General features: G+C 47.4%; 2 protein-coding genes across 2 annotated transcripts; both read left to right on the forward strand.

The window, feature by feature from the left end:
• Positions 1-8,138: 8,138 nt before the first annotated feature.
• On the forward strand, positions 8,139-14,391 carry LOC126524276 (endothelin-converting enzyme-like 1). Its single transcript, XM_072286806.1, has 2 exons — positions 8,139-8,486; positions 14,017-14,391. The coding sequence occupies exons 1-2, from the start codon at positions 8,217-8,219 to the stop codon at positions 14,320-14,322; spliced, it is 576 nt and encodes a 191-aa protein (XP_072142907.1). The 5' UTR covers positions 8,139-8,216; the 3' UTR covers positions 14,323-14,391.
• Positions 14,392-16,545: 2,154 nt separating this feature from the next.
• Positions 16,546-17,806, forward strand: LOC126524692 (neprilysin-1-like). Its single transcript, XM_050172984.3, has 2 exons — positions 16,546-16,725; positions 17,438-17,806. Exons 1-2 carry the CDS (start codon positions 16,546-16,548, stop codon positions 17,804-17,806), a joined length of 549 nt encoding a protein of 182 aa, XP_050028941.3.
• The last annotated feature ends 9,739 nt before the right edge of the window (positions 17,807-27,545 follow it).

Raw genomic sequence — 27,545 nt, forward strand, 5'->3', positions numbered from 1 at the left:
GGGGAGAATACGATAACGTCGTCCAAGTAGCACAGGCAAGTGGACCATTTGAAACCGTCAAGAAGGGAGTCCATCATGTGTTCAAAAGTGGCAGGGGCGTTACATAGACCGAAGGGCATCACTTTGAATTGACAAAGACCGTCGGGTGTTACAAAAGCAGTCTTCTCGCGGTCGAGATCGTCCACGGCAATCTCCCAGTAGTCGGAGCGAAGGTCGATAGAGGAGAATTAGCGAGCACCCTGGAGGCAGTGAAGGGCGTCATCAATCCGAGGTAGGGGATACACGTCCTTTTTGGTAACCCTGTTAAGGTGCCGATAGTCCACGCAAAAGCGCCATGAGCCATCCTTCTTTTTGACCAGTACAACAGGTAACGCGCATGGACTATATGATGGTTCAATAATGTTCTTGGCAAGCATTTTGCGAACTTCTGCGTGAATAACTTGACGCTCAGCTGGTGACACTCGATACGGGCGGCGATGAATAGGAGGGGCATCGCCGGTATTAATGCGATGTTTGACAGCTGTAGTTTGGGCTAAAGGACGATCGTTAAAGTCAAAAATATCGTGGTAGGAAAACAGAACGTGGTAGAGTTCACGAGCGTGCTCGGGCAGCAAGTCGGGCGCAATCATTTTCTGTAAGTCGGCGATGGTACAAGTTGCCGACTGCGATGGTAGAGGAGGATCGGCTGAATTGTCGTCTACTGCAATCGATGCTACTGAGTGATCCTCGAATGAGCAAAGCTGGGCCAGAGACATTCCGCGTGGCAGCACTTGTGTCGTCAAGCCAAAATTGACCACTGGCAGGCAGACGCAATTCGCCGTAATAGATAAAACTGTATGAGGTACTGTACGTGATCCCGTGTGTAAGGAGCACATCTTGCATAGGAGCCGCGATGTAGAGACCGTCGGGGACTGGTAGGGATGACACTAAGTCAACGTAAGTCAGTGCCGAAAGTAGCAAGCGAACGAAGTCGACGGAACTGAGGCGACTGGGGTGTGGTTCAGCGGGATCCAGAACGGGTAGGTCAAGGCGGAGAGTACTGGCGGAGCAATCGATGAGAGCAGAATGTGCGGAGAGGAAGTCTAAGCCGAGGATGATGTCGGGGGGACAGTGGGCGATGACTGTGAATAGCACGATTGTTGAGCGATCGGCGAAGGAGACACGGGCGGTACACATACAAATTACGGGGGCTGTTCCGCCATCGGCGACACGGACAACAGGCGTCGTGCCGGGCGTGATAATTTTCTTGAGCCGGTTACGAAGGTCAGCGCTCATTACGGACAAATGCGCCCCAGTGTCTATGAGTGCAGACACAGAAACACCGTCGACTTGCACGTCAAGAAGGTTCAGATGAGTGGGCAACATCAGTAGAGGATTTGGCGGCGTAGGGAGCAATGCAGCGTCACCTCGAGGCGCTGCATCGTCTAGTTTTCCGGCTGGGAGCGGCGTCCGAAGGAAGTCTGCGAATAGGAGCGACGGGGCTGGGGAGAGCGAGATTGTCGTCGTTGGGGCGAAGGCGAACGAGAATAGGAGCGGTTTGGTGCAGGAGAATCAGCGGCGGCGTTATGGGAGCGTGCGGCATAAGGACGAGAAGGGCCACCTGGGGGGCGAGAGTAGGCAGTATAAGTAGACCGGGTGGCGGAACTCCAGCGACTGCGACAGTGCCGAGAAATGTGCCCGATTCGATGGCAGTGGAAACAAATGGGCTTGTCGTCAGCAGTGCGCCATTCAGATGGGTTGCGGAAACGTGGTGGGTAAGAAAATGCGGGCCGGGGCGGAATCGAAGAAAAAGGGCGGGTATCAGGACGATGGGCCGAGCAGATGGTGTGAAGACCCATGTTTTCGAACTCTTGGCGGACAACTGCCTGGATCAGTGAGACCGTGACTGCAGATGTGTTGGTGGGACTGGAGTCGAAGGCAGCCGGATAGCCGGCCTCGATCTCACGCCGGACGATCCTGGTAACATCGGCAGTGTTGTTGTTACGAGGAGTGTCGGCACAGGAAGATGTCACTGGGGTGTTGGGCAGACAGGCAAACTGCTGGTCAATACGTCGGCTTTTAGCGAGGTCCAGGCGGCGGCACTCTTTTATAACAGCATCCACCGTCGCTACGTTGTTCCAAACGAGCAAGTTGAAGGCATCATCGGCAATGTCTTTGAGGATGTGGGCAACCTTGTCTGACTCAGTCATGTGGGTGTCAACTTTGCGGCACAGAGGAAAGACGTCCTGAATGTACGTGACATAGGGCTCCGTTGACGTCTGCACACGGCCGGAAAGCACCTTCTGCGCGGCAAGTTGGTGACCGTAGGGTTTGCCGAACAAGTCTCCAAGCTGTGTCTCAAGTGAATCCCAACTGGTGAGCTCATCTTCGTGCGTGCGATACCAAACTCGAGGTGTGCCACCGAGGTAAAAGACTACGTTGGCGAGCATAATGGTAGGGTCCAGTCATCGACGTCTTCCCCATCTTTGCCCGAGAATACGCCAGGATCGCGGGGAGCGGGGAGAGTGATGCAGGTCGTCGAAGTGGCAGCAGGGGTCGGAGCCGGCGGAGTCGGGTTGTCGTCGCCGGGAGCCATGAAGGAAGGCTCGACGTACCGTCCACTGCGAAGCTCCGTGACGAGGTACAGGGAACGTCCACCTCCACCAGATATGTTATGTAGGAAGACGCAGACGAAAAGCTATGTACAAGTATATTTACAAGAAAATACGCTGCACTTGGCCAAAAGGCAACAGCCCACGCTAGCTTCTAATCGTCGTCGTCGGCTTCACACTGCTCGCCTTTTCGTGATCGCACATATTTTTACATACGGCTCGTTTACACCCTGATTCCGTAGTGCCTCGATCACTGCTAAGGTTTCGACTGAATCAAACGCTTTCGCGTAATCAATGAAAGCTATATATAAGGGTTTCTTATATTACGCACATTTCTCTATCACCTGATTGATAGTGTGAATATGGTCTATTGTTGAGCAGCGTTTACGGAATCCTGCCTGGTCCTTCGGTTGACAGAAGTCTAAGGTATTCCCGATTCTATTTGCGATTACCTTAGTAAATACTTTGTAGGCAACGGAGAGTAAGCTGATCGGTCTATAATTTTTCAAGTCTTTGGCGTCCCCTTTCTTATGGATTAGGATTATGTTAGCGTTCTTCCAAGATTCCGGTATGCTCGAAGTCATGAGGCATTGCGTATACAGGGTGGCCAGTTTTTCTAGAACAATCTGCGCACCATCCTTCAACAAATCTGCTGTTGCCTAATCCTCCCCAGCAGCCTTCCCCCTTTGCATAGCTCCCAAGGCTTTCTTTACTTCTTCCGGCGTTACTTGTGGGATTTCAAATTCCTCTAGAATTTTCTCTCTTCTACGATCGTCGTGGGTGCCACTGGTACTGTATAAATCTCTATAGAACTCCTCAGCCACTTGAACTATCTCATCCATATTAGTAATGATATTGCCGGCTTTGTCTCTTAACGCATACATCTGATTCTTGCCTATTCCTAGTTTCTTCTTCGCTGCTTTTAGGCTTCCTCCGTTTCTGAGAGCATGTTCAATTCTATCCATATTATACTTCCTTATGTCAGCTGTTTTACGCTTGTTGATTAACTAGGAAAGTTCTGCTGGTTCTATTCTAGCTGTAGGGTTAGAGGCTTTCATACATTGGCGTTTTTTGATCAGATATTTCGTCTCCTGCGATAGCTTACTGGCATCCTGTCTAATGGAGTTACCACCGACTTCTATTGCACACTCCTTAATGATGCCCATGAGATTGCCCTTCATATCTTCAACACTAAGGTCCTCTTCCTGAGTTAAAGCCGAATACCTGTTCTGTAGCTTTATCCAGAGTTCGTCTATTTTCCCTCTTACCGCTAACTCATTGATCGGCTTCTTATGTACCAGTTTCTTTCGTTCCCTCCTCAAGTCTAGGCTACTTCGAGTTCTTACCATCCTATGGTCACTGCAGCGCACCTTGCCGAGCACGTCCACATCTTGTATGATACCAGGGTTAACGCAGAGTATAAAGTCTATTTCCCTTCTAGTCTCGCCATTCGGGCTCCTCCATGTCCACTTTCGGCTATCCCGCTTGCGGAAGAAGGTATTCATTATCCGCATATTATTCTGTTCTGCAACTCTACTAATAGCTCTCCCCTGTCATTCCTAAAGCCTGTGCCGCATTCCCCCACTGACTTGTCTCCAGCCTGCTTCTTGCCTACCCTGGCATTGAAGTCACCCATCAGTATAGTGTATTTTGTTTTGACTTTACCCATTGCCGATTCCACGTCTTCATAGAAGCTTTCGACTTCCTGGTCATCATGACTGGATGTAGGGGCGTACACCTGTACGACCTAAAATTTGTACCTATTATTAAGTTTCACCCCAAGACATGCCACCTTCTCGTTAATGCTATAGAATTCCTGCATGTTACCACCTATATCCTTATTTATCAGGAATCCGACTCCTAGTTCTCGTCTCTCTGCTAAGCCCCGGTAGCACAGGACGTGTCCGCTTTTCAGCACTGTATATGCTTCTTTCATCCTCCTAAGTTCATTGAGCCTTATTATATCCCATTTACTGCCCTCTAAATCCTACAATAGCACTGCTAGACTCACCTCAGTAGATAACGTTTTAGCGTTAAACGTTGCCAGGTTGAGATTCCAATGGCGGCCTGTCCGGTCAACTCGGTAAAGTTTGCTAAAGAGCGGGTGCCCACCAAGGCGATCGGCGCATCTCCTTCTCAAAGTCCCTAACGCTTTCATTGCTGCCACAAAGACACTGCAGCAAACTCTCGAAAATGCCAAGTACCAGCAAATGTTTAAGTTGCAAATTCATGCAGGCCTTCGAAGGGTTTGCTCTCAGCGCACGTTTCCTTGAAGCTTACGAAGAGATTACGTAGATTTGCTTTTTGTTTGCTGTTGTCTTTTTTACATAGACAGATATAAATGTTGGCATTTTCACGTATTGGTGCAAATTAAGTTCTGATACTGCATGAGTGCTGGCTGGCCATAAATACAAAATATTTGGCCGTTAACATGCAGGCACACCAGGAAGCTTCCGGTTTTCGCCAGTAACTAAGCCAGCTAAGTTCAACGGGCAAGACAGTACATAAGCCAGAGTACTGCCCCAATATAGAATCCCGCTTAATTGAACCAATCGTTTTCGCAGCTAATTGCAATTTTATAAATCGAGGTTGTCATAAAATACGCAAGGAATTGTTCGTAGTGTAGCTGTGCTTTCCAATCATCAAGGTACTTCAGAGCAGAACGCTTTGCTGCGCTACCTGTCGAGCAAGCTTGAAATTACCGTGAAAATATTAGTGCGCTTGCTTCTGGTTCCCGATCGCGGTCATCCACTCCAAGTCGTCGTCAAACGGCCTCCTTATTGCAACCTCTTGCAAGAAACAGAGGTCCTATTCAGTGGCGAAACACCTCCGAGGCTTTGTCGCCTACTGGCGATCCAGCGCCGCATTTAAGACGACGCCGACGTTGGTCCGCTGAGGAGAGGATAACAGCGAGCGAGCGACGCGCTCCGTAAACATGCTGACGCCACTGCATATGCGCAATGGCGTGTCCGCTCGTCCGCTGGGAGAACTGACCCGTAAACTCGCTGAGCTATAAGTCCCTAATCTGTTGAAGAATCGTCGAACATGCACGAAAAGAGTGACATCGACCAAGCGAAGTTTGTACCGCACCATGATCCAACATGGCGCCCTGGAATGGCGTAACGAGAGCAACATTTAGTGACTCCGGTGGGATTGCCACACGCTGATGGCAACAAAAAATTAAATTATGGGGTTTTACGTACCAAAACCACTTTGATTATGAGGGATGCCGTAGTGGGGGACTCCGGGAATCTTGACCACCTGAGGTTCTTTAACGTGCACCTAAATCTAAGTACACGGGTGTTTTCGCATTTCGCCCCCTCGAAATGCGGCCGCCGTGGCCGGGGTTCGATCCCTCGACTTCGTGCTGAGCCACGCAACACCATAGCCACTGAGCAGCCACGGCGGGTATGGCATCATGTTTACGCGGAGATAAATCTTCTCCATTTATACTTTCGTCGACGCCATATGCGTCGCGGCATCTGACTGTAGATAAGGGGCCTCCGCTCATACAATGCTGCCGCCCGCCTTGTAAGGGAAGTACATGTCAAAAAGGAAATAAAGAAAGGAAATAGGTCTAGTAGAAGTCTTGTGCGAATATTCCAACTTCAAATATTCGATTCGAATTCGTTATTATTCTATTCAATTTGAAAGACACTTTCACTATTCGAAATATTCGAGCTCAATAAATACTGTTTGTTTTTATGTCAGGCCGCAGTACAAGCGTCTTATGCGCAGAAGCGTGAAAAATGCATTGACGTGAAGCATATTAGCCGTGCAACAAAGCATATCAAAATTAGAAGGGGCACAGCCAGGCACTCCCTTCTTGTGCTTCTCTTTATGCATCTGGAGAACAGAAGACACTACGAGGAAAACTCCGTGTCTGCTAACAATCTAGCTAAGTGCCTAAAAACACGAAGGCCTTCTCAATTGAAAGCAAGCAGGCTTTCTGAGCTTAATTGGCCCTTAACTAAGCTGGCAGCAGCCGCACCAGCAAGGTTCCGCTGAAACGACGCGAGTTACTTCGTGCTATTTATTTAAAATGTGTAGGAGCAGAGGCAAGACGTGTTCTGTCGTAAGCTGTAAGAACTGTGACAGAGACTTGAATGAGCTGGATGAGGCTGTATGCAAGCTTCGGCCGCCTCTGCTGCACAAGGGCTGCCCATGGTTACGATTATTCGTGATGCACGCTTTTCAACAAACGAGCACAACAAGCTTTACCGCCGGCGCTGGACAGCTAACTGTCTGCAATCACCGGCATCCGATTGCGGGCAGGAACTCCAAGGTAACACCAACTGTAACAACAACACAGCGTTACCGCCACCACTGGCGCACGAAATTACGAAATTTCAAACTTCCACAAATACGGATTTCAGCCACATGTCCTTCCCGCGCAAGCGCGATTGACCTACTCGAGAAACCTTACTTTGCAATGCATAGAAGTCAAATGTGGAATAATAAGCGGGCACAGCGTGCTTTCTTTGTGAGCGGGAAATGAAAAAAGGAGGTGAACGAATCCTCGGCCGCTTACAACATTTTGTCCACCCGTACGCGAGTACATTTTAAGCTGTGTTTTAAGTCCTCATAAAACCGTTCGACAAGTTATGTGATCAGCGCTCGCGACAACATTTACTCGGTTGGAACCTATCACAGCCGGAAAAGGTCGCAAACAGGCATTTTCTGTGCAAGAACACAATTCATTACCGAACGAAGTTGTCCCATATACAGTCAAACACGACAGCCGGCGCACGGCTGTAACAACCCCAGAAATATATCACTGTAAAGAGTACAGCATAAAGGGAACTCCAATGTTAAAGCAAACATCAGGCAAGCTGCATTCGTCGCCTTCAGCCGGTAAACTCGCACGATATTGAGACTGCAACGAAGACAGAATACATAAATGAAAGATACACATCGACTATCGCGGCAGCTTTAGCCAAAGCCTTTTGTCGTCTGCCCACTCACTACTTACAGTGGTGAGCGAAATAGCGGCTGTAAGCGCCGTGCAAGCTGCCGCCATGGCACTTTCAAACAAGCCAGCAAACGCAACTCAGGATGCGCTCACTGGAAGGTGCTGTGAACTTTATCAAATATGGCGGTGCCCATGCCTATGGTACCCTAAATGCCAAGAAAAAACTGCCGATACATCGAGCTCTATTATTGCGACGCCCATACTCGAAAGTTGAGTTCCGCTAATTTCACATTGTGTCCTTCCACCATGCAGTCTTTGATCTTAATGGGCTCTCAAGCCCCGCAAGGCGTCAGTGCTTGGTAGTGCTTGGTAATCGGGTGCTTTCATTTTAGCTTCGAATTCCTCATACTGCATACCTGCTTTCAAATCAAAATGAACAGAAAGTGCGACTTTTCAATGAAGTATGTTATAAAGCACAACACGAGCGGCTCGCGGTGACATCGTGGGCCACTAGGCGAATGTCGTGAGCCACAAGTCACAAGATGGGCTAGACGAAATTTGACTCCGCGACGATTATGACAGCTTTAATTTCGCGTTTAGAATTACGTGAATTGAAAGATGCTATCGATGAAGAAGGTATCTTTCAGATAAACCATTCTAATGCAAGGCCATGCAATGTCAAAAAAAAATTTCTTCTTTCCTACAAGGTTGTCATGAACGAGGCGTACGCCTTCTCCGCAACGCTGTCCGACTGTTCCAAGAAGTTACTCTTCCGGGACTCTCCTGTGCTGAGCGCCAAGATCTGCGTTTCCGCGATGCTGCAGCTGGCCCCGGCTGCCATGGGCCACTTGCTTCTCAGGGCCATCGGGCGTATGGACATGGTGAAGCAGGCTGCCGCGCTCACCGAGCACATCCGCAACGCCTCCGTGCGCTCCTTCCGAAGCCTCGCCTGGATGGACGCGAACACTTCAAAGGCGAATGTGGTGCGTCCCGGCTCTTGCGCTACAGCTGGTCAACTGATTGTATCATGTATTGATTGATTGAGTTAACGCCAGAGAGCGGCAAAAGCGTACTTCCAATCTGGCCCCATTAGAATGCAGTCCGCCGACACTGAACCGAACCTGCGAGCTCGTGCTGAGCAGGGTAATGTTGCAACCACAGAGCCACCACAGTGGGTCTCATCTAAACTGATGCAGTGCGACAGACGAAATGTAAGGATAGATAAGTCTGGATGCAATGAATTGAACTGAAATCCCTTTATTGGCAAAAGTAAATGCAACGACAATATTGTGATCCAGCATCTGGACCCTCAGCCAATTCGGCTGGTAACAGATCCATTACATAAAAATATTCTAGAAGAGACTGAAGCGAAACACAAACGAAAAGACACACACATCACAAACATATAATATGAAGAGTATACATGCCTAATGAATGAAAAAGATATAATAAATATTCCCAGATACATGTAAAATTTAATCAAGGTAACGTATAGTTTACAGGCCGTATACATTGACGTCTAACCTTAATAACAAAAGAAATTATGTAGCTATAAGTGGATTTTTAAATCGGCTGTAAAATTCTTGGTATGCTTATTCCACAGGTGTATTGCATTTCAGATTTCGGGGTCGGGGCCAGCTAAGCATATCACATGACGGCCACACACATTGTTGTCTTGCGACAACTTTAATTTCATGTTCATGACCAGCCTTGAATTACGTTCGGGCTACACTAAGTACGATGACGGAAAGTAAATGTATGTACATGCTACGTTGTGAATTAGAACTGCAACTTTATAATGACGAGCCTGATTGACTGGCATAATGTTCAAATCTTTAAAGAGAGGAGCAGATGTTTGTGGGTGTAAAAGTCACAATTCTCAGCGCTCTCTTTTTCGAAGTGCCTACAGCTGCGTAATGCGATAGGTAAGTGTGACCCAATGGTTTTCTACGATAGGTTATATAACAGTGAACAATGATGTAATGTATTAGTCACAGTACTTCTTTACTAAAATGTCATCGCGCCTTGATTAATTCCAAACAGCCTATGCACAATTTTTTAGATAGGCGGTCGATGTGGAACACCCAATGAAACACCGACTCAAGTGTCGCTTCTATTTTATTCATCGACACCTTCTGTAGCTACTCCACTAGGGTAGAGACTGCAGCTATTTAAGGAACGTTTGCGATCTGAGGCGAAAGCTATGAATTTTGTTTTGTTTGTACTCATCGCTAATTTATTGCTGGCAAGCCGCTTCATTGCCTTATTCAGGTTCTCGTTCACAACAACTTCGGCTGCTTCAATTGAGCGGTGCTTTAGAGAAATGCCGTGTCATCGGCATAGAGTACAGCCTTTTAGTGCGCGAGATATGAAGGTTAATCATCAACCAACAAGGAAAAGTCAAGAAGGCCGACTATGGAACCTTGCGGCACTCCAGCTTTCTACCGTTTGCACATGAGCAAGAGCGATATATTCTTCTTTATTTTGCATCGTTCTTTGTAGTAGGTGTTTCCGCCATTTTGTTTCATCTTCCACAGCCAATGGCTATTTGAGGCTAATTACTTTTAACATGACATTCGCCATCCAGGGGCGTATGGGAGTTGATAGGTAAGCGTTTCTGCTCGAGCTACATCTTTCTTGATGCTGGCGGGCTGCAACATTGGAATAAAATTTTAATATACCGCATTTGTATTACTATGATGTAAAAAGAAAAAAAAAATCCGCTGCCTGGGTAGCATGGTTGCTAGTAACATAATCCAACCGGGGAAAATGTGTATGGTTGACACCCTTGCACAGTCATCGTTTCTAGGGATAATAATGAATGTAGGAATTCTAGAACTGGTACAGCGCAACATACAAAGGAAGAAACAAGCCGAGACGGCCAGATAAACCGGATTGTTTCTTCCTTTGTATGTTGCGTTGTACCAGTTCTAGAATGCAATACCAACTCGCCCAATCCTCAACCCTAGTGAATGTAGGAAAATGGTTAATGACGTGACCTGTCAGAATTCCGCAAGAGTGTTTCCTATTTTAATGTTTCTTACTATATCATTGAATATGGACGATGTAGCTGCCGTTACACGCGTAAGATCTCTGATAGAATTTTCAATACCATACCACGCAAGTAAATGCCGATATTACCCGCTGTGCTTGCTTAGTTGCTATGGTGTTGGGCTGCTAAGCACGAGGTAGCAAGATCAAACTCCGGCCATGGCGGTCGCATCTATATGCGCATGAAATACGAAAACACCCGTGTACTTAGATCTAGGTGCACGTTAAAGAACCCCAGAAGGTCCTAATTTCCGGAATGCCCCACTATGGCGAGCCTCATAATCAGATCGCGATTTTGGCACGTAAAACCCCATAATTTAATTTAGATACCGATACTGTGTGCTTGAATGGTCACCCACGTGAACGTTAAAATTCTCACATAGTACCACATTATGCTTTCTATTTGTAAAACATTCTAGTTTTCTTTTTCAATTTGCCAGGAAAGACTTAAGATATGACTTCGGTGGTTAGCATACAACGCCTATGGTCACGTGGGTATCTATATGGATAAAAAGAACTTCTTACTCTCCTAACCTCCTTTCTGTTGAGGGCTCGACTTTCCTATATTTTAATAGTGTAGACGTAAGTATGCCACGCGGGCACCTGTGGATTTTGATTCCTTTAGTTTGATTATTAGTTGCTCAGCTATATTGCTTCATCTGTGTTCATTCATCATGCCAGCAAGTGACCTTTCTAGTTGGTCTTCCTTTTTTAAAGGCAGCATGCTCTTATTTAAGTGCTGTCATTTCTTGTTCAGTTCTAAGTTCTTCAAAGGCTTCGCTCATTTACACTACGCTTTGCTTCAGATCAGCAGTTTCTTGTCGCAGATTCGCGAAAGCGTCATTCGCATATTTTAGCAGTTCTTTTATCAAGGTTGCAGATTTATCACTAGTCATTGCGGAGAGCGAGCAATTAAGCAAATGCACCTCTAATTTGCAGAAGATGCGATTAGGACCCACGCCGAAGTTTATTCTGCCTGGATCGCTCACTGTTCTGACTCATTGGTGGCTGGCGCGGTCCTTTCGTAGCCTTGTTTCCAGGCTCCCTACGAGCAGCAATGGACCTTCCAAGGTCAGCGCCCTGTTCGTAGCTCACGGTAAACAGCGTAGCAGCTTCCCCGTTCCTCGCAGTCCTGCAATTGACACAAGATGCGATTAGCACCCTCGCCGAAGTTTCTGCTGCCGGGATCTCTCACTCTTGTGTGCGACGTTATGTAAAGGTAGCGAGTAATGGAGAGAGAATAAGAAAAGTTCCCAATATTGCAGTAGTTAGAACCATCCGAATGAGATACGCACGCAGGAACTTCTGACTTCTGTTTTCACTAGTTCCGCTCCACCGCCACTCAACTGATCGCGATCTCCGCTGCCTTAAGATTAAATCCGTCAAAAAGCAAGTGAACTGAGAGAAAAAATTAGACTAATTTAGCTTAGCGTGCAGAAATCGCTTAAAGATTATTGGCCCGTATTCACGAAAAGTTCTTACGCTAAAAACTGTTGATAAGATTTGATGTCAGCCAATCATGAAGTCGGACACGCTGTCACCGACGGCGACTGGCCAGTGGCAATAGGTACTTACTGTCAAAAGACTGAATTTGACCTCTCTATTACCACTACCCACGGGACTAAATGGTTCATATATGACGCAACTAAAAGGGGCCCGGAAGAAAAGCTCATTGCACTTGTCACGACTCATGAAAAAGAGCATCACACCAACCATGCACTATTACTGTTCTATTAGGGCCCCAAGATTCGTAATTTATTTGATGGTATCGGCAATAATTTATAAAACGTTATGTTGTGCCAAGTATGCAAGCCATCAACGAGGCGAAAGAGTGAGAGTTGCGCCGGAATTCAAATAGTTCAATCACACACACTTCTCACACGCACACACACACACACACACACACACACGCGCACACACACACACACACACACACACACACACACACACACACACACACACACTACGACAACAAGGTGTTCCTGCCATTATATTTTCGCACACGCACACGAGAGGCCGCTGACCAAATGCGCAACGTGGGAACACTGAACGCGACCGACCGACGTCACGCAGCGCCATCTTGAGAGCGCACCACATTGACCAGCACGCTGAACTTAATCCAATGTGCTGCACGCATTGTCCCAAGCTTAACTCAACCCGCCTGTCAATACTAACTTCTTGGAAAAACTCGCAGCTCTTGCCGACACCCATTATAATTCCTGCTTGCCTGTATATAGCATGCGGTGTATTAGGTGATCCCACCATGTGAACACTGCACCTCGGGCAGAGACAAAGCGAGTCTCCAGCAGCAAAGGTCCGCAATAAGAGATTCGATGAATTAACACATTTGGAATGGTTGAAAACTTTATTTGTAGTTTACTGCGGTGGAAGCAGGTTGCCACTGAATTAGCGAGGCTCGACAAGAATCTGTGAAAGGGAAAAATTGTAGTGCACCAGAATGTAGCGCGAAGCTACAAAGGAAATCCACAGACACCAGCATGCGACTGGTTGACTACATGTTCAGCATCGCCATCTAACACTTGCTTACACTATGAAAGCAAGTGTGTGAAAATCCGAGAAAAATAGGCAAAGACAGATGTGGCATAGATATTTAGTAAAGGTTGGTATAGTATAAAGCACACACTTCTATATTGTCAGCCATTATACATTACAGGCTAAAATAAGTTCGCACATAATTCTTACGTCAGATGCAGGCTGGCAGTATTACTGAGAAAAAGTAGACATGTGCTGTTGCAAACAACGATAAATATAGAGTGAAGTGGCACGCGTGGTATCCACAGATGGCGCTAAGTCGGAACTACATTTCTACTTATGTGTATCTTGCGTACCACGTCCCATGACTATACTACTACCGTATCGTTGAATTCAAGCTTTATTGATAAACAAATATATCCTTGCTATACCTGCTCCTTATTCGAGGGGTTTCGTCCAAGGGAGCATACAATAGGGTATCCGCTCATCAACAGGTATGAGAAAGTTGAACGCCAAGCAGTGAAAATATTTGTTCATAAGAGACCACCACCATGCAAACACGTCAATAAGTAAAGCGTTGGAGTCAGCAAAAAAAAAAAAAAACGCGAGCCTTTACTGCCTACTGTAACCTGGGTCCTGGTATAAGGGTGGTGACATTTCATACTTTATTTTACTTTGCGAGAGCAACTCTTACGATTTGGTTGTGAAATGGTTCGGCCGCCACAGCCAACACACGCGCTGCCTAGAAGTAGTACTTAATGCCTAAGTATTCTCTGGCGAGTACCCCAGCAAAATCTGTCCGTTCCATGACGCCTTACATCTGCAAAATAAACGCCTAATTGGTCAACTTAACGCATTTAACCGTTATAATAGTGTAATAGTAGACTATTGGTACCGTTAGAAATCCTCCGCACTTATGTAGGATTTTCTCTCCCTCTCTCTCTGATGTCCACGCACGTCGACACACAGGACAGGATGACGAGTCTCGTGATTGTGGACGGAATCACGACTCACCTGCTACAGCCGGGTGCCGCCGACCGAAGCTACGACTTCCTGCCTTCCTTCTCGAGGGACGCGGGCGCCTTCGGTGACCAGCTACTCGAGGCTCGCCGGCGCCGCTTCCGCAAGCTCCGGCGCCTCATGTACACCGACCCGGAGAAGATCAAGCGCCGCAGCGAGATGCTGCTGCCGGTCATGACAGTGAACGCCTACTACATGCCGGTCTTCAACGTGGTCGTCCTTTCCGGGACAATACTGCAGGCGAGTCACGGATGACGTCTTCACGAGTTTTCAGCACGTGTTAGGTGGTGTTTCCGCTGCTAAAAAGAAAAAAAAAAAGAAGCATTCGATATTTCGTCCTCTTTCAGAAAACATGTTAGTTATTTGTTTATTAACAGTTCTGATAATGCAGCAATGCAATATAGCTAAACGACTGTCAAAATGGGAAAGACCTTGATCTCGAAGGTGACTCCATTTCAGTCTTGCGAGATCGTGTTCGCGTCTGTCATGACATACTTTTTTAATTTTTTTGCAAGGTCAAAGAATCGTAAAATGTATGCCAGAGCATGGACGAGGCCGTTCTGCAGGAGGTGGTTGTGTTGTATTTATTTTAGAAACAACCGCCGCGAATGATTTATTGTGCTAACATTGTTAATTCTGGCAAGAGTTGAGTCAGCGGCTTCTCTACAAGCAATACGTTATTCAATGAGGAAAGGATCATAACATCACGTGATATAAAAAAAAAACTAGCGAAACATCGATGATTTTATAGCTACTAACTTGCAAAGTACATGCCACTCTCATGGTGACCACTAGTTTTTTGCCCTTCTTGTCGACGGACGCTGCAAAGGAATAGCAAAATTCGTTCTGAATCGACGGGACCGTGGGGATGCAGAACATGTACAACTCGTCGCAGGAATGCTAAGGCTCGCGTCCGCGGTGTGCGCAAGCTCCTGTAGGCCGAAGATACGGTCGCAGGTCTCTGCTGGCGGACGCATGAAATGCTGATCTTGCTGGACGTTTCTGGTGGCGAAAGCAGCAAAAGCCGTGGCAATTGCGTGTTTGCAAAGTACGTTAAAGGTACTTTATTCTCACTGCCTTCTGCCTTGGGAGTGTTGAAAAGGTAATCATTTATATTAAGGACAAATGAAGCGGGTCGACCCAGAAGGACACATAAAATCAGTTGCCGAAAAAAAAAATGTCATCGCCAACGAGCGGGTAGGTTTTCGGCAGCTGAACTTCCCAACCGGTACAGAAGACCTAAGTCACAGCAAATAATCGCAGAACTTCAAGTTGATGAGCGTACTATCAGACGCGTCGTTTACAAAAACAAATGGTACTAGCCTTAAATCATTAAAAGGGAGCAATTCTTGACGAACAAAATGGCAAATAATTCTGTACAATGATTTATGTACGAACAATTATGTACAATCTCGCGCTGAAAAAGTTCCAGCATTCCGAAAGCGAGGCATGCTTTGGCCCTTTTGCAGGCGAATAAGTGTCTGTGAGTTCAGAAACGCAACAAAATAAATGACTACCTGCTTGGTTCTAGCCCTATATGTAAGTTCCCACAATATTAAAAACGAACTTCCAGCCGTCTGTGACGGCTTTAGGGTTTTCTACAGCAGGGTCACGTCATGCCGCCAACATTCTATGCTGAAAGCCTCAGATGCGGTGTTTCGATGCACGTTGAAGAAAATGAGTTAGTAGTCACTCACTCAGATGAACACTGAACATATGAAATAAGCATGCGAGTTCCAGTATGAGTCTGCGCAGGCGCACATTGCTTCGGGGCACGGGCGCGCTCGTCTACAAGCATTTGTGATGACTTGACTGCTAAGATTCGCTACAGAAGTATCCAGGCCTATGCCTTATGGACTGCGTGCAGAAACTTGGTGATAGGGAAGCCAACAATGAACCTCAAGCACCAACGCTATTTCAAGGCAGCCATTGCAAACACAGTAGCAAACACTCAAACGATTCGCCACATCAATGTTTACTAACGCTTTCAGAACCGCATCAAGACCGTCATTGATGTCTCTGATAGCTTACCCAAATAAACTGTAGTAGCGTAGTGATTATGACCCTTGCAGGAAATCAGGTTCGAACACAATGGTAACAAGTGCGAGTGTTCTACCTTTACTCGTGTGTTCGTTCTCGGTTGCCTGCCGCACCCTATTTCTTTCATGTCCTCTGTTTATTAAGATTGTTTTACATTCTACGAAATTAATTCCCTTATTGCGGCTATTTAGACTCGCTGTATTTCCTCTCGTTTGCTACAAAATTCGCATATGAAACTGTAATTAGCAACACAGCAATATTGCTGGCTGGTGAGAGGTGCTGCATCTACTGACTACTCCATGCGGTCTGCCACAACCGATCCTGCGCGTTAAATTTAATCGATTATCTTCGAGGACAACACCGAAAGTTGGCATGGACATTCGTTTGGAAACTGTGAACATATCGCACGCTCTTCGTACGGCGCAGTCGCCGTTCGCGATGGACGCTGATGTGCCGGCCATCAACTTTGGCAGCCTGGGCCGCGTCATCGGACACGAGCTGTCCCACGCGTTCGACGCTACCCATTCGACCCTTGACCAGCACGTGCAGCCGCTGATGCTCTACAGCCCGTCCTCGCACAAAGAGTTCCTCACCCGCCTCGCCTGCCTTGCCAAGCAGGTGATTTAGTTCCCCGAGTAACACATGAGTGAAATGGCGTTTCCTTAAACCTTCAGCTCACTTTTTAACGCGATAAGATGAAGTGTTGCAGGAAATCCTATACTGGCGTCCGGCCCCGGCGCCGGCCGTCTTGTGCGCGAAATGTTATTCCGAACCACGGATACCGAACCACGCGAGCACTCCGCATGGCGCAGAGGAGTTGCTGAGCTAATTGAATTTCTCAAAGTAAGATGTGTGAAAAAGTTGTAAAGTTCAACTTCAACACAACCTACAGACATAATAGCGTCGGATTGTAATTTGAATATACGAGAAAACATAATTCTGTGATGCGGAAACTCAAACACATGCCCTTTTTCGAGTGTTTACACCATTCACAGAGCGGCGCACCCCGCTAGGTTCCTTGCGTCACCAGCCAGATGCCGCTCGCCTCCGCGCATCCGCGGCAGCGGCACGTGGAGGTGAAGGAGGAAAAAAAGACTGAAAGCTTACCTTCGCGCATAGCGTTCGCGACCAGCGCTTCCGGGTAAACATTACGGTTGCATAAGCTGCAGTTGTCGGGATGCGTGAGAAGCAGTCAGGCATCTTTGAGTGATTTCCGTTACACGCTTAAAGGCGAAGCTTAAGCGGCCTCCTGGTTTTCTTTTTTATCATTTGCATGTTCACTCGTTCCCTGCACTTTCCCTAAAAACCCCTGCGTACGCGATCGCTGCAGCAGATCAACGACGCTTCGGGCAGCCAGACCTTGGGCAACAACTCCATCTCGGAGGCATTCGCCGACAACGCGGGCCTCGAGAAGGCTCAGCTGGCATTCAAGGCGCTGCTGCAGCAAGAGTCCGAGGTGAAGCTGGGTGGCGATGGGCCTGCAGCTTCGTTGGGCTACACAGCGCAGCAGCTGTTCTTCGTCAGCGGCTGCTTGATGTTCTGCTCCGGCCAAGGCTACACGTTCAGTCAGAACGCCATCTACCCGCCCCCGTTCCTGCGCTGCAACGCGCCCGTGATGAACACGCGCGAATTCGGGGTTGCATTCGGCTGCCCCCAGGGCACGCCCATGAACCCCATCATTCGATGCAACTTCCACTAATACATCTCCCCCAATTTATTTACCGCGTGAAAGAACAGACCTATAATGAGCCCAAGTTAGCGATAAGAGCCGATGTACGCACCACCGAAACCAAAGTAAGCATAATGGCTGTGCTGACGCATGAACGCGTAAGGCACATTGTCGCAAGCTAACGCGAAAAACCAAGTTTCGGCCATGTTTCATTTCGACACATCGGTACGCTGATGTTTCTGTCCACGTAGGGCATATGTACATAGGAATATTATTGCAGGGAAGAAATGGCTATTCGGCATTCCCTTTGGAGAAATGAACAGCACTGCGCGCGCTATTAAAGCCTTCTTTTACGGTATTCCTTTCAGCTGTCATCTGGTAATGAACTGTACTTGAGTGATACCAAAAGTGCGTTCTTCAAAAACCTTGACCAGTTGCATATTTGCCTGTTTTGTGCTTGTGTGCGTGTGCGTTCGTGTGTGTGTGTCTTTATTAACCGCAAAGCATTCTTACGGCAAACCAATGGCCCAACGTGTTTACAAGCTTGGACCACCAGGCTTGTGCTCATAGACGTGCTGCCGTTGCGGCCTTTCCATTGTTGTCATTTTACCTTTGTCATTCGACTCTCCTCATTCCGTCATCGTCATTAATGTCGTGCACCATTGTGGTCCCGCCGTCTTCGTACCATCTCGTCATTTCAGAAACCTCATCATACTGTCGTCATGCCGTCGTCGTCTACCGCCTTCGTCAATCCATCGACGTACTTCCGCCATCATTTCATCGCAACCATGCTGTAGTCATTGAATCGTGATTATGTCGCATTTCCATGTCATCGTTGTCGTGCAGTCTTCAGCGTAGAGTCGTCGTATGCGGTCGTTCATGCATTCGTGGCCATTCTGTCGTCCTGACGCCGTTGTGGTGATTAAATCATCGTCATTCCAGCATAGTCATCCAAATCTCGCCCTACCACCATTGTTACAGGCCGGCATCGTCACACAACTGTCGTCCTACAGTCGCCGCGCCTTCATCGTCATACACATATCGTCACCCTACTGTCGCTTTGCAGTCATCTGTCTCCTTGCAGACCCTCTATAAAGGCGTTTTCAGCAATATGGTGTGTCCCTGCATTGCTTTTATGTCAGTCGCATTAACATCGACACTCTTAGTGACATAGAGTCTGCCAGAATTCTTATTTTATTGTCGCGAACATTTGTTGCACTCACTATACCACTCACTCTTTGTTCTCTCCTGTTCTGTAATCACTAATGTTTTTTTATTCAGAACTGCTCGGTCAGTCCGCCATTATATTGCTACAGTATGAAGGTACCTTTTTGTTTAGAGCATTCAAGCTCTGCTGCCTGGTTCAGAGTGCACACAAAACAGGGTGAAACGCGTGGAACTGCTCTTTTACATGCGGCTAAATAGTGCGAACACGGAACACTGAAACAGGGGCATGTATTGATGGTGTGCGGCTTGCGATAGCTTGACGTCTGTTTATTCTTCCTTGGTTCCTACAACCTATGCACACCTTGTACGTAAGGTCGTAAGTGCGCCACTAAAATCAAATGTTTGTTAGTGTGTTTTCTGTCACTCTTGCTGTGTTCTGTCTTTGCGCTGTTCCCCCCATGCAGTCGTGCACAAACCAGCGGAAATTCATACCACGGCTATGTCAGCTGGCATGCCCCCAGGCAAACGGGAATTGCATTACTTTATCCCCTAGTGCCTGGTAGTGCATGCTTCTGAGAAAAAAAACAACGAAATGAACGCGCCTCTCTTGGCAACGCTTTTCTTGGTGCGCAAGGGGCGAGGCACCATCCCGCTGGTCGTCCTCTATGCGCTCGACAAGCCCGCAATTTTTTTTGGCAGGCGCCAGAGTAAGCGAACACGAGCTGCAGCTCGCTGTTGCAGTCTGTCGTGTTCTAAAGCTGTCATTTTCAGCCTCTCCGTTCTTGCAGCAGCGATTTGCTTTTGTGTGTATGATTGTTCAAGTATTAACTAAGTGCCAGCAGCACCAACCATGCTTCTTAATTACTTCCCCTATTCTGTTCTATATATATAGAGCAAGCACGTCATAGCGTGCGGCTATTGCGTTTTGGGAGTACGAATATAGGTAGAGAAATGTGCGTTATTCGCGTTTTATTCGCAAATGCTGTACCAGCAAGAGATTCAATACACAAAGCAACATTACAGAGGTGACTATCTCGTATAATTACAGTACAACCCCAACATTCTATAGGCGCATCCCTAGCACATAACAAAGATTCTCACATTTTGTGAATTGCAAAAGTCTTTCTTGTTTATTTTGTTTTGAATGGGAAAAACGTACGAAATCAAATCGTTTGTCACAGCATACGTCTGTGATTACTTATGCGAAAATTATTACTAAACAAGGCCGGTTGAAAGGCTGAATACACAACATTTCGCATAACCAGAAACAGACGAGGCACACATTCAGGGGAGGTGGAGTTTTCCGCGCTCGGGCTGTGCTCTGGAAAAAATGGATGTAATAAGTTATATGCTTACACACAACATAACTGCTCGAACAAATTTCCACGCTTGTTTCCGGAAAACAGCGCATCAACAGCTGTCTGAAGATGCCGATCACTTCTTGAGGGCATATTTATGTTAATCCATGAATGTCTCATTCACTTGTAAATAAGGCACTAAAGGATACTTGCTTCGCCCTTTTACTTACGCCCTGTATGCTTTGTTCTGCCGAATGCCTTTTAGAGAGAGACTAGTTTTCAAAAGTTGTAAGCCACTGGTAAACTGCCTGAGCATTTCCTACTTGACGAGAATTCCTGTTGCGCCAAAAAAAAAAAAAATTATGGGGCCTTACGTGCCAAAACCACTTTCTGATTATGAGGCACACCATATTAGAGGACTCCGGAAATTTCGGCCACCTGGAGTTCTTTAACGTGCCCCTAAATTTAAGTACACGAGCGGTTTCGCCCCCATCAAAATGCGGCCGCCGTGGCCAGGATTCGATCCCGCGACCTCGTGCTCAGTAGCCCAATACCAGAGCCACTGAGCAACCACGGCGGGTCCTCTTGCGCAAAGGGGCACAAAATCTTGCGGGAACATTGGAGAGCGTGGATCGCGGCGCGCCGACGTGTAAGCACGTTCACACGAAATGCGTGGCCACGCGACTTGCCGTGCAGGTAAATTCGCCGGTTCCCAGCCAAATATCTTCGGCTTGCTTAGTTCTCAATTAACAACCGCGAACAACACAGATGATTATCCGATAAGGAAGAATGCACAAGCGTGCTGTTTTTAGGCGACATACGAAAAAAAGATTTGCTTAGTGACGGGCAATTCGCCCGGTGCCGTAGCAGACAATGTGGAAAAAACAGCGTGTGCAGTGCTTTTTTGGCTTTCCGCAGTGCTTCTTCGATTGGTTTCCGCTTCAGGCGGTTTCCAATGGCTAACCAAGAACAGGGAAGCACATTGTCTTCTAACGCAACAACCTCGTCCGCGCATCACACATTCGCACATCTTCAGGAAAGATAAATTATCGGTTTTCGAGTCCTGGATAAAGGGAACAGCAGACGCCGAGACATAGCGAAGTGCCGTGTCCGTCAGCAGATTAGGTAGCACTCCCTCGGCTCGTGTGGTGTTTTCGATACTTAGTCTCAATGCATTTGCCCAGCACAGCCAAATGTACCGCTACGGAAGACCCTTCCTCTCGTCTTATAGCCGTTTCGACAAGCTCAGCGTTTATTCGCTACACAATGAGTGCATAAAAAACGGCTATGACTTAGCTTGGTTAAGCCTGGTGATTGCGAAGCAATAGTGTGTTATTCTCGGATCAGCTGTTAGTATGGCTGGTGGTAGTCTTGGGTTATGCAAGTGTTACGGCTTACAGTGAATCATCTAAGAGGAAGTCATCCGTCGAGAGAAGTCATCCCTGGTGAGAGGAGCGGGAGTTGGGCGGCCGTTGGTGGCTGCCGCCTCGCCTCGCGACGGCGTGAGATGGTGCCCCGTTTTTACACAGCTGGTGTGACGTCACACCGACCATAGCACCCCTGGTGAGAGGAGCGGGAGTTGGGCCGCCGTTGGTGGCTACCGCCTCGCCTCGCGACGGCGTGAGATGGGGCCCCGTTTTTACACAGCTGGTGTGACGTCACTCTAGGTCACGTGGTGTGACGTCACGCAGCGAGGTCACGCTAAAGGTCAATGGTGCCTACCACCGCCTCGCCACGGAACGGGCTGAAGTACGACCTAAAGTAGTATTGCTTCGCAATAAAAAGTGGCTGGGGTTCAACATGGCTTGAACCTATTTATGTGAGCGAAAGTTCTGTTAAGCCTGGTTAGACCTGGTTTTGATCTTCGAATGTTTTATTGCACATCCAAGGCTTGTCTCCGTCATACCAGCGTTTCTTCTCCGGTCGAGATTCTCGCTTTTCATCTGTCTCTGTCGCTAATATAGCACGCTTCATCTTCGGCGCTTTCACCCGGCCAGCTATACCCGCAGGGTGCTCAGACTCAGCCTGGCGCCTGCGGCGAAGAAGTGACGCGCTTGCACCGGCGCTTGGTTCATCCATGTCGAGACTCGCGACCAAGCGCTGGCGAAGCGGCCGTGATGCCCTCGCCTATTGACGTGGTACACGGCGACGAGCCTCGAGCGAGCGCAGTGGCGACGCCTCTCCGCAGCGAATCACGTGACGTAATGGTCACACCTTCACACTTGGGCAGAGTCGGCTGAAGGTAAAAGGCGCGCCGAGATTGACCTTGGGAGTTGTACCTCGAGGAGCAGAGCTTTCGCTCTAAAATCGCACTTGCCTTTCAGTTTCTCGGTAGCAGAAAAACGCGGCTCCGCTTTCCCTGCCCGTCAAGGACAAACACAGCCCAGCAGAACGCCTTGGAACCTTTCTTTCATTTCGTTCACTTTGCTGGATCACTGCGCGATACAGAAACAAAACTTTGCAGCGCGCAGTAGAGGTCAAAGACGTGCACGTGTGCGGAGTGCACCAGGAGCAGACGAAGATAATCGCAGCGGAAGCGACAAAGGCAAATGCACCGCCCATTCGCGCAGTGAATGAAGCGACCAAATACATGAAACTGCGCCAGAAAGAGAGAGTACGAGAAAACACTTTTTGTCAACACACAGTTCCGTGGTTTTACTCTAATTACTCGTCAGATAGAGCCAAATATTTAAATGTATTTCATTTTCCGACGGCCACCAGAAACATGGCTACGCTATTTGCCAGATACCGAAACTATAGCCCAGCTGTCCACCCAGAGTTCACACCATGCTCAACGCCTGTATTAACAGCCTTCGACGTCACTGCATTTGTTATCTAGCCGGCGCCGCCGAAAACCCTCCCCACAATAAAAATCCATCTGTACCACTATGCCTCAGTCTATAGACGAGAAAATTGCAGTTCTACGGAGCAGCCATCGCACGCACAGAATAGCGGGAACCAGCGGGAAGTACGGACAACAACCGCGATAATGCTCGGCCATTTGTTATAGCAAGTTTGCCGCCAGTGCTCGCTCTTCGTAGTTCTGGCGCCCGCGTTTTAGCCGGCGGGGGGGGGGGGGGGGGGAGGGTACGACGACAGCTGGCGAAGGGGTCCGAACGGGCGAACGAGAGGGAAATATTCTGGGGAGGAATTCACTAAGGCGAGCTTACGAACAAATTTTGACGTAGAAAAGATCTTACGAAAACGCGTATTCTGAAAGCTAAAGCTGTTCGTAAGATCAGCAAGCTTCCGATGCCCGCCGCTGCAAAGACGAGCGCTGTAGTCGAAAAAAAAAAGCGTCTATATACTGATAGCGGAGGTGCCAACTTCAGTACTCGCGTCAATAGTAAGCGGAAGTCGATTCACAAAACCTAAACAGCCAGTGCCGACATAACAAATTTCTACTATAGGCACGTAGCAGTCTGACGAACGTAACTGTCTATCTGCGCCGCTCGAGCTGATACGAGTAAGCGTTGGAACCCGCTGTAGCGGCCACAACTGATAGCCGAGGATGGGGCGCGCTTACATCTTTGTGGTGCGCTCTGATTTCTCTTCTCAAAGTGCATTCAACACTTTTAGTGCATAACTGTATTGGACGCGCGCTACTGTGGAAATCACTAACACTGAAGCGGTGCTGAGAACTCCTGATAGGTTGTCTCTTTATGCGTGCAATAGGCCTAGTTTTCATACTCCTCTCGACAATATATTGGGTGGTAGCAAAAAGAAGTGTGGCATCCGTCCCTGACAACCATCACGTTTGTAATTCATGTGTTTTGAACACTTCTATCTGTCTCTTTTCTTTTTCTAGACAGCTTTCTCTCGCTCATAGAGCATATTTGATTATTTTCCCGACGCTTTTTAGGCTATAATCGTCCATGCGCGACGAGACAATACCAACAAAAAGAAGGAAACACCTAAACGTTTCAAATTATGAAAACCTATTCCCTTTGTACAATTATCGGTCGACTTTCTTACTGTTAGCATCAGTACTTTATTATATTGCTCATAGTTTCAATTCAGCAGTAAGTCAAATCGACGAAGTGTCAATGCTCATGGTTTTGCTCATCGTGTGGGATATACTGTGTGAGCAAATGGATGCGAATGACGGACGGCGATCCTGTTTATGGTATGTAGCGGGAGGTCAAATGCGATGATACGCTGAAAATGAAATGGCGAATAACATCACCTAACACCATTGATACAATAATTATGTGGACTGCTGGTACAAGAGTGATGCTGTAAAATAAAATACACCTCACAAACGGAGCCAATAATTGTCGCATGAGTCCCCACACACACACCCGCGCGCACACACACATGCACACGCATTGGAACATAGACACAGTTATATATAAATATATATATATATATATATTTATATATATATATATAACCACACTGACGCGTGTCACTGGAGACACTTCGTTTTCACTTTAAAAAGAAAGCGCGCAGAATGACGCTCATGAAGACGTCACTACTTTTTTTTTTTTTTTTACATGAGTAAAGACAGTAAGAGGCAACAGACCGTGTGAAGAGCGGGCGACAAAGAAAAGCGACAGCAGGCGGCAGCCATCGTCGTCCGATTGGCTGGACATGCTTATTCTAAATCCCAGATTAAAAGCAGTCCGGCGCGAAATAACGTCACTCACGCCTTTCAATCGCTTCGTGCGGTGTTCTTTCTATCTTGATCTCCTCTCTCTTAAGAAGCCCATCATAGTCATTTGTGAATTCAGCGCAAAAATTTTCTTCCAGCCGCCCCTGCTGCGCAGTAGTCAGCATCAAGGATGAAAAATCCCGCCACATTGGCCTGGTATCGCGAAGTCAACGATGTGAAGTGTGCGCAACGATAAGCGCTGTCGCTAAAACGCGTCATATTAGATATATCAGCGTTTGCATCGCTCATATATATGTTGACTTCTCTACTCTCCCAGCGGCACACATTGCGATCACTTCATTCAGCACGCTTAAACGAAGTTACGACATTTGCGTGTCATTAGCTTGCAAGTGCATATTGTATGGATTATACTGAAGGCCTGAACGAACTTCACAGCAAGGCCGTGGTTACTGCAACATTCGGCTGACAACTCAAAAACCATTTCATTCATGTGTAACTTCCATATTTACGTTCAGCCACAGCGCACGCATCCGCAACTCCTCAGGCTTCGACTCAGCCTCAGCGATAGTCCGGCTTCACATGTTTTAATTATACTTATCGAGACACAATCGCTGCAATAATATTCGCTGCATGCTTAAAAGAAATAGTCAACTTGTTATACTGGGAGGATTAGTAGCAACGATCAACGATGAATATCTCAACAAGATTCAGCTTGCCGATGACATGGTTTGTTCAGCAACCTTGGAAACGCATAGCAACAATTTATTGAAGACCCTAACCGAAAAAGTGTAAGGGTAGGTAGAAGATTATCATGTAGAAGTCAAAGGTAATGTGGAATAATCTGTCAAGCGAAAAAGAATTCCTGATCGACAGTCAGCCTCTAGAGCGTGTTCAGGAGTAATTATCCCTAGGTCAAATACTCATAGGGAGCCCTGATCATCAGAAAAAGAAATCGGCAGAAGAGTGAATATGGGTAGGAGCGCCTACGGCCGATATTACTAAATAATGCCTGGGAGCTCAGCGCGTTCGTCGAAAAGAAAAGGGTACAATCATTACATACTAAGGGGCAGAAAATAAGGGGCAGGAAATTGGAGCTTAGCAATAAGCTAAAGAAGTAGTTAAGGTTCGCGCAAAGAACGATGAAACGGCAAACGTTAGGCGCCACATCAAGAAATATGAGAGCGGCGTGGAGTAGAAACGAAACGCGCATAGTCTGTATTCTAGTTAACATTGATGGTAAAGAATTCATCCACAATTACGATACTGCCTGACGCGAAATTTGACCGCAGCTCTATGCGTGTTTTCATTTCGCGATATATTAGCTGGGGCGGAGAATCTCTTTCGTGCCGCTCATTACAAACGTAGCAAAGTGCGGCGTGACTGCCTCGCTAATAAGGAAATCGCGAGAGGCAACGCGTGTGTGACGCGTGGGCGCGATTCAGAGCAGCCGCCGCCGACAGACCTCCGTCATGTAGCGCTTTGTTTCCATGTATGGTATCGGTGGACGCACTCGCCGCATGTCATCGGTGAACAAACAACGGCGCACTACTCTGGCGCCATCTCGTAGCGGTTGTCGCCGCTGAGCCCGTCTTGCGCGGCCACTACGCTTTCCTTCTCACCCCTTCTCTGTTTGCCGCCTCATGGTTTCGCTACACCCACCTTCTCCGCTTTTCCCCTCCCACTTTCTTCGCTATCGCTATCTTTCACCCCTCGCTGCGGTCCTTGTTCGCTCTTTCATCCTCCGTTGTGCCCTTTCGCTCGGTTGCGCCGAGATGCCTTCGAAATGAAACTTGAGTACAAGTTGAGGAGCGCTCAAACAAGCGACGGAAGAAAAAAATGGTATGCCTACGTTTAAGAGACAGAAAGAGAGCGGTGTGGATCACAGAGCAAAGGGGTGTAGTGGTAGTTGAAATTAACAGAAAAACTTGGAGCTGGGCAGGCCACGTAATTCGCAGGGCACATAATCGGTGGTCCACTTGAAATACATAGTGGGTGTAGGGGAAAAGAAGCGCTGTCGGGGACGGCAGAAAATTGTTTGGGGCAACGAAATAAGGAAATTTGCAGGCACAACTTTTTATCCGCTAGCATAGATCAGGGGTAAGAGATTATTGGGAGAGGCCTTCGTCATACAATAAACATTCAATGAACATAAAAATTGGCTCGTAACGTTCTACAAGACCCCAATTTGCCCGGAATTTTGGCGCACTGTTGCTCTTGAGCCACAGTTTGCTTCATACGGTGAGTCCGCATTCATATGTTCACAGAACAATATCTGTCGCCGCTTGGATACCACCACTCAGACGTTGTCCTCATAATACATGTGCAGTGGCTGCTCCTAACAAAGTGCAAGATCGAATACTTGAGCAGATCTAATCTTAAACCAGCCAGACTGTTGAACCGTTACGGCTTCGTGTTTGGTGCTGTGCAGTATTCTGACATGTACTTTGACGTATATTCTCATGAGGCTAGTAAATTTATGGCGAAGTTGGCGTTAATAATTAGGGTAGTATTGACTGACTACCCATGATTTGTATGAGGTGCCAGCTGCCAACGTACTTAGGGGCTTCAGGCCTTGACGCCATTAACGTATGACTTATGGGCGGTCTCCAAAATTGAAGTGTACGCGCGTTTGTGCATTTCGCCTATGTCGTAATGCAGCCGCTTGAACCTGCAAAACAAGCTCTTGACC

This window comes from Dermacentor andersoni, chromosome 3 (assembly GCF_023375885.2).
Source record: "Dermacentor andersoni chromosome 3, qqDerAnde1_hic_scaffold, whole genome shotgun sequence".
Taxonomy (NCBI): Eukaryota; Metazoa; Arthropoda; class Arachnida; order Ixodida; family Ixodidae; genus Dermacentor; species Dermacentor andersoni.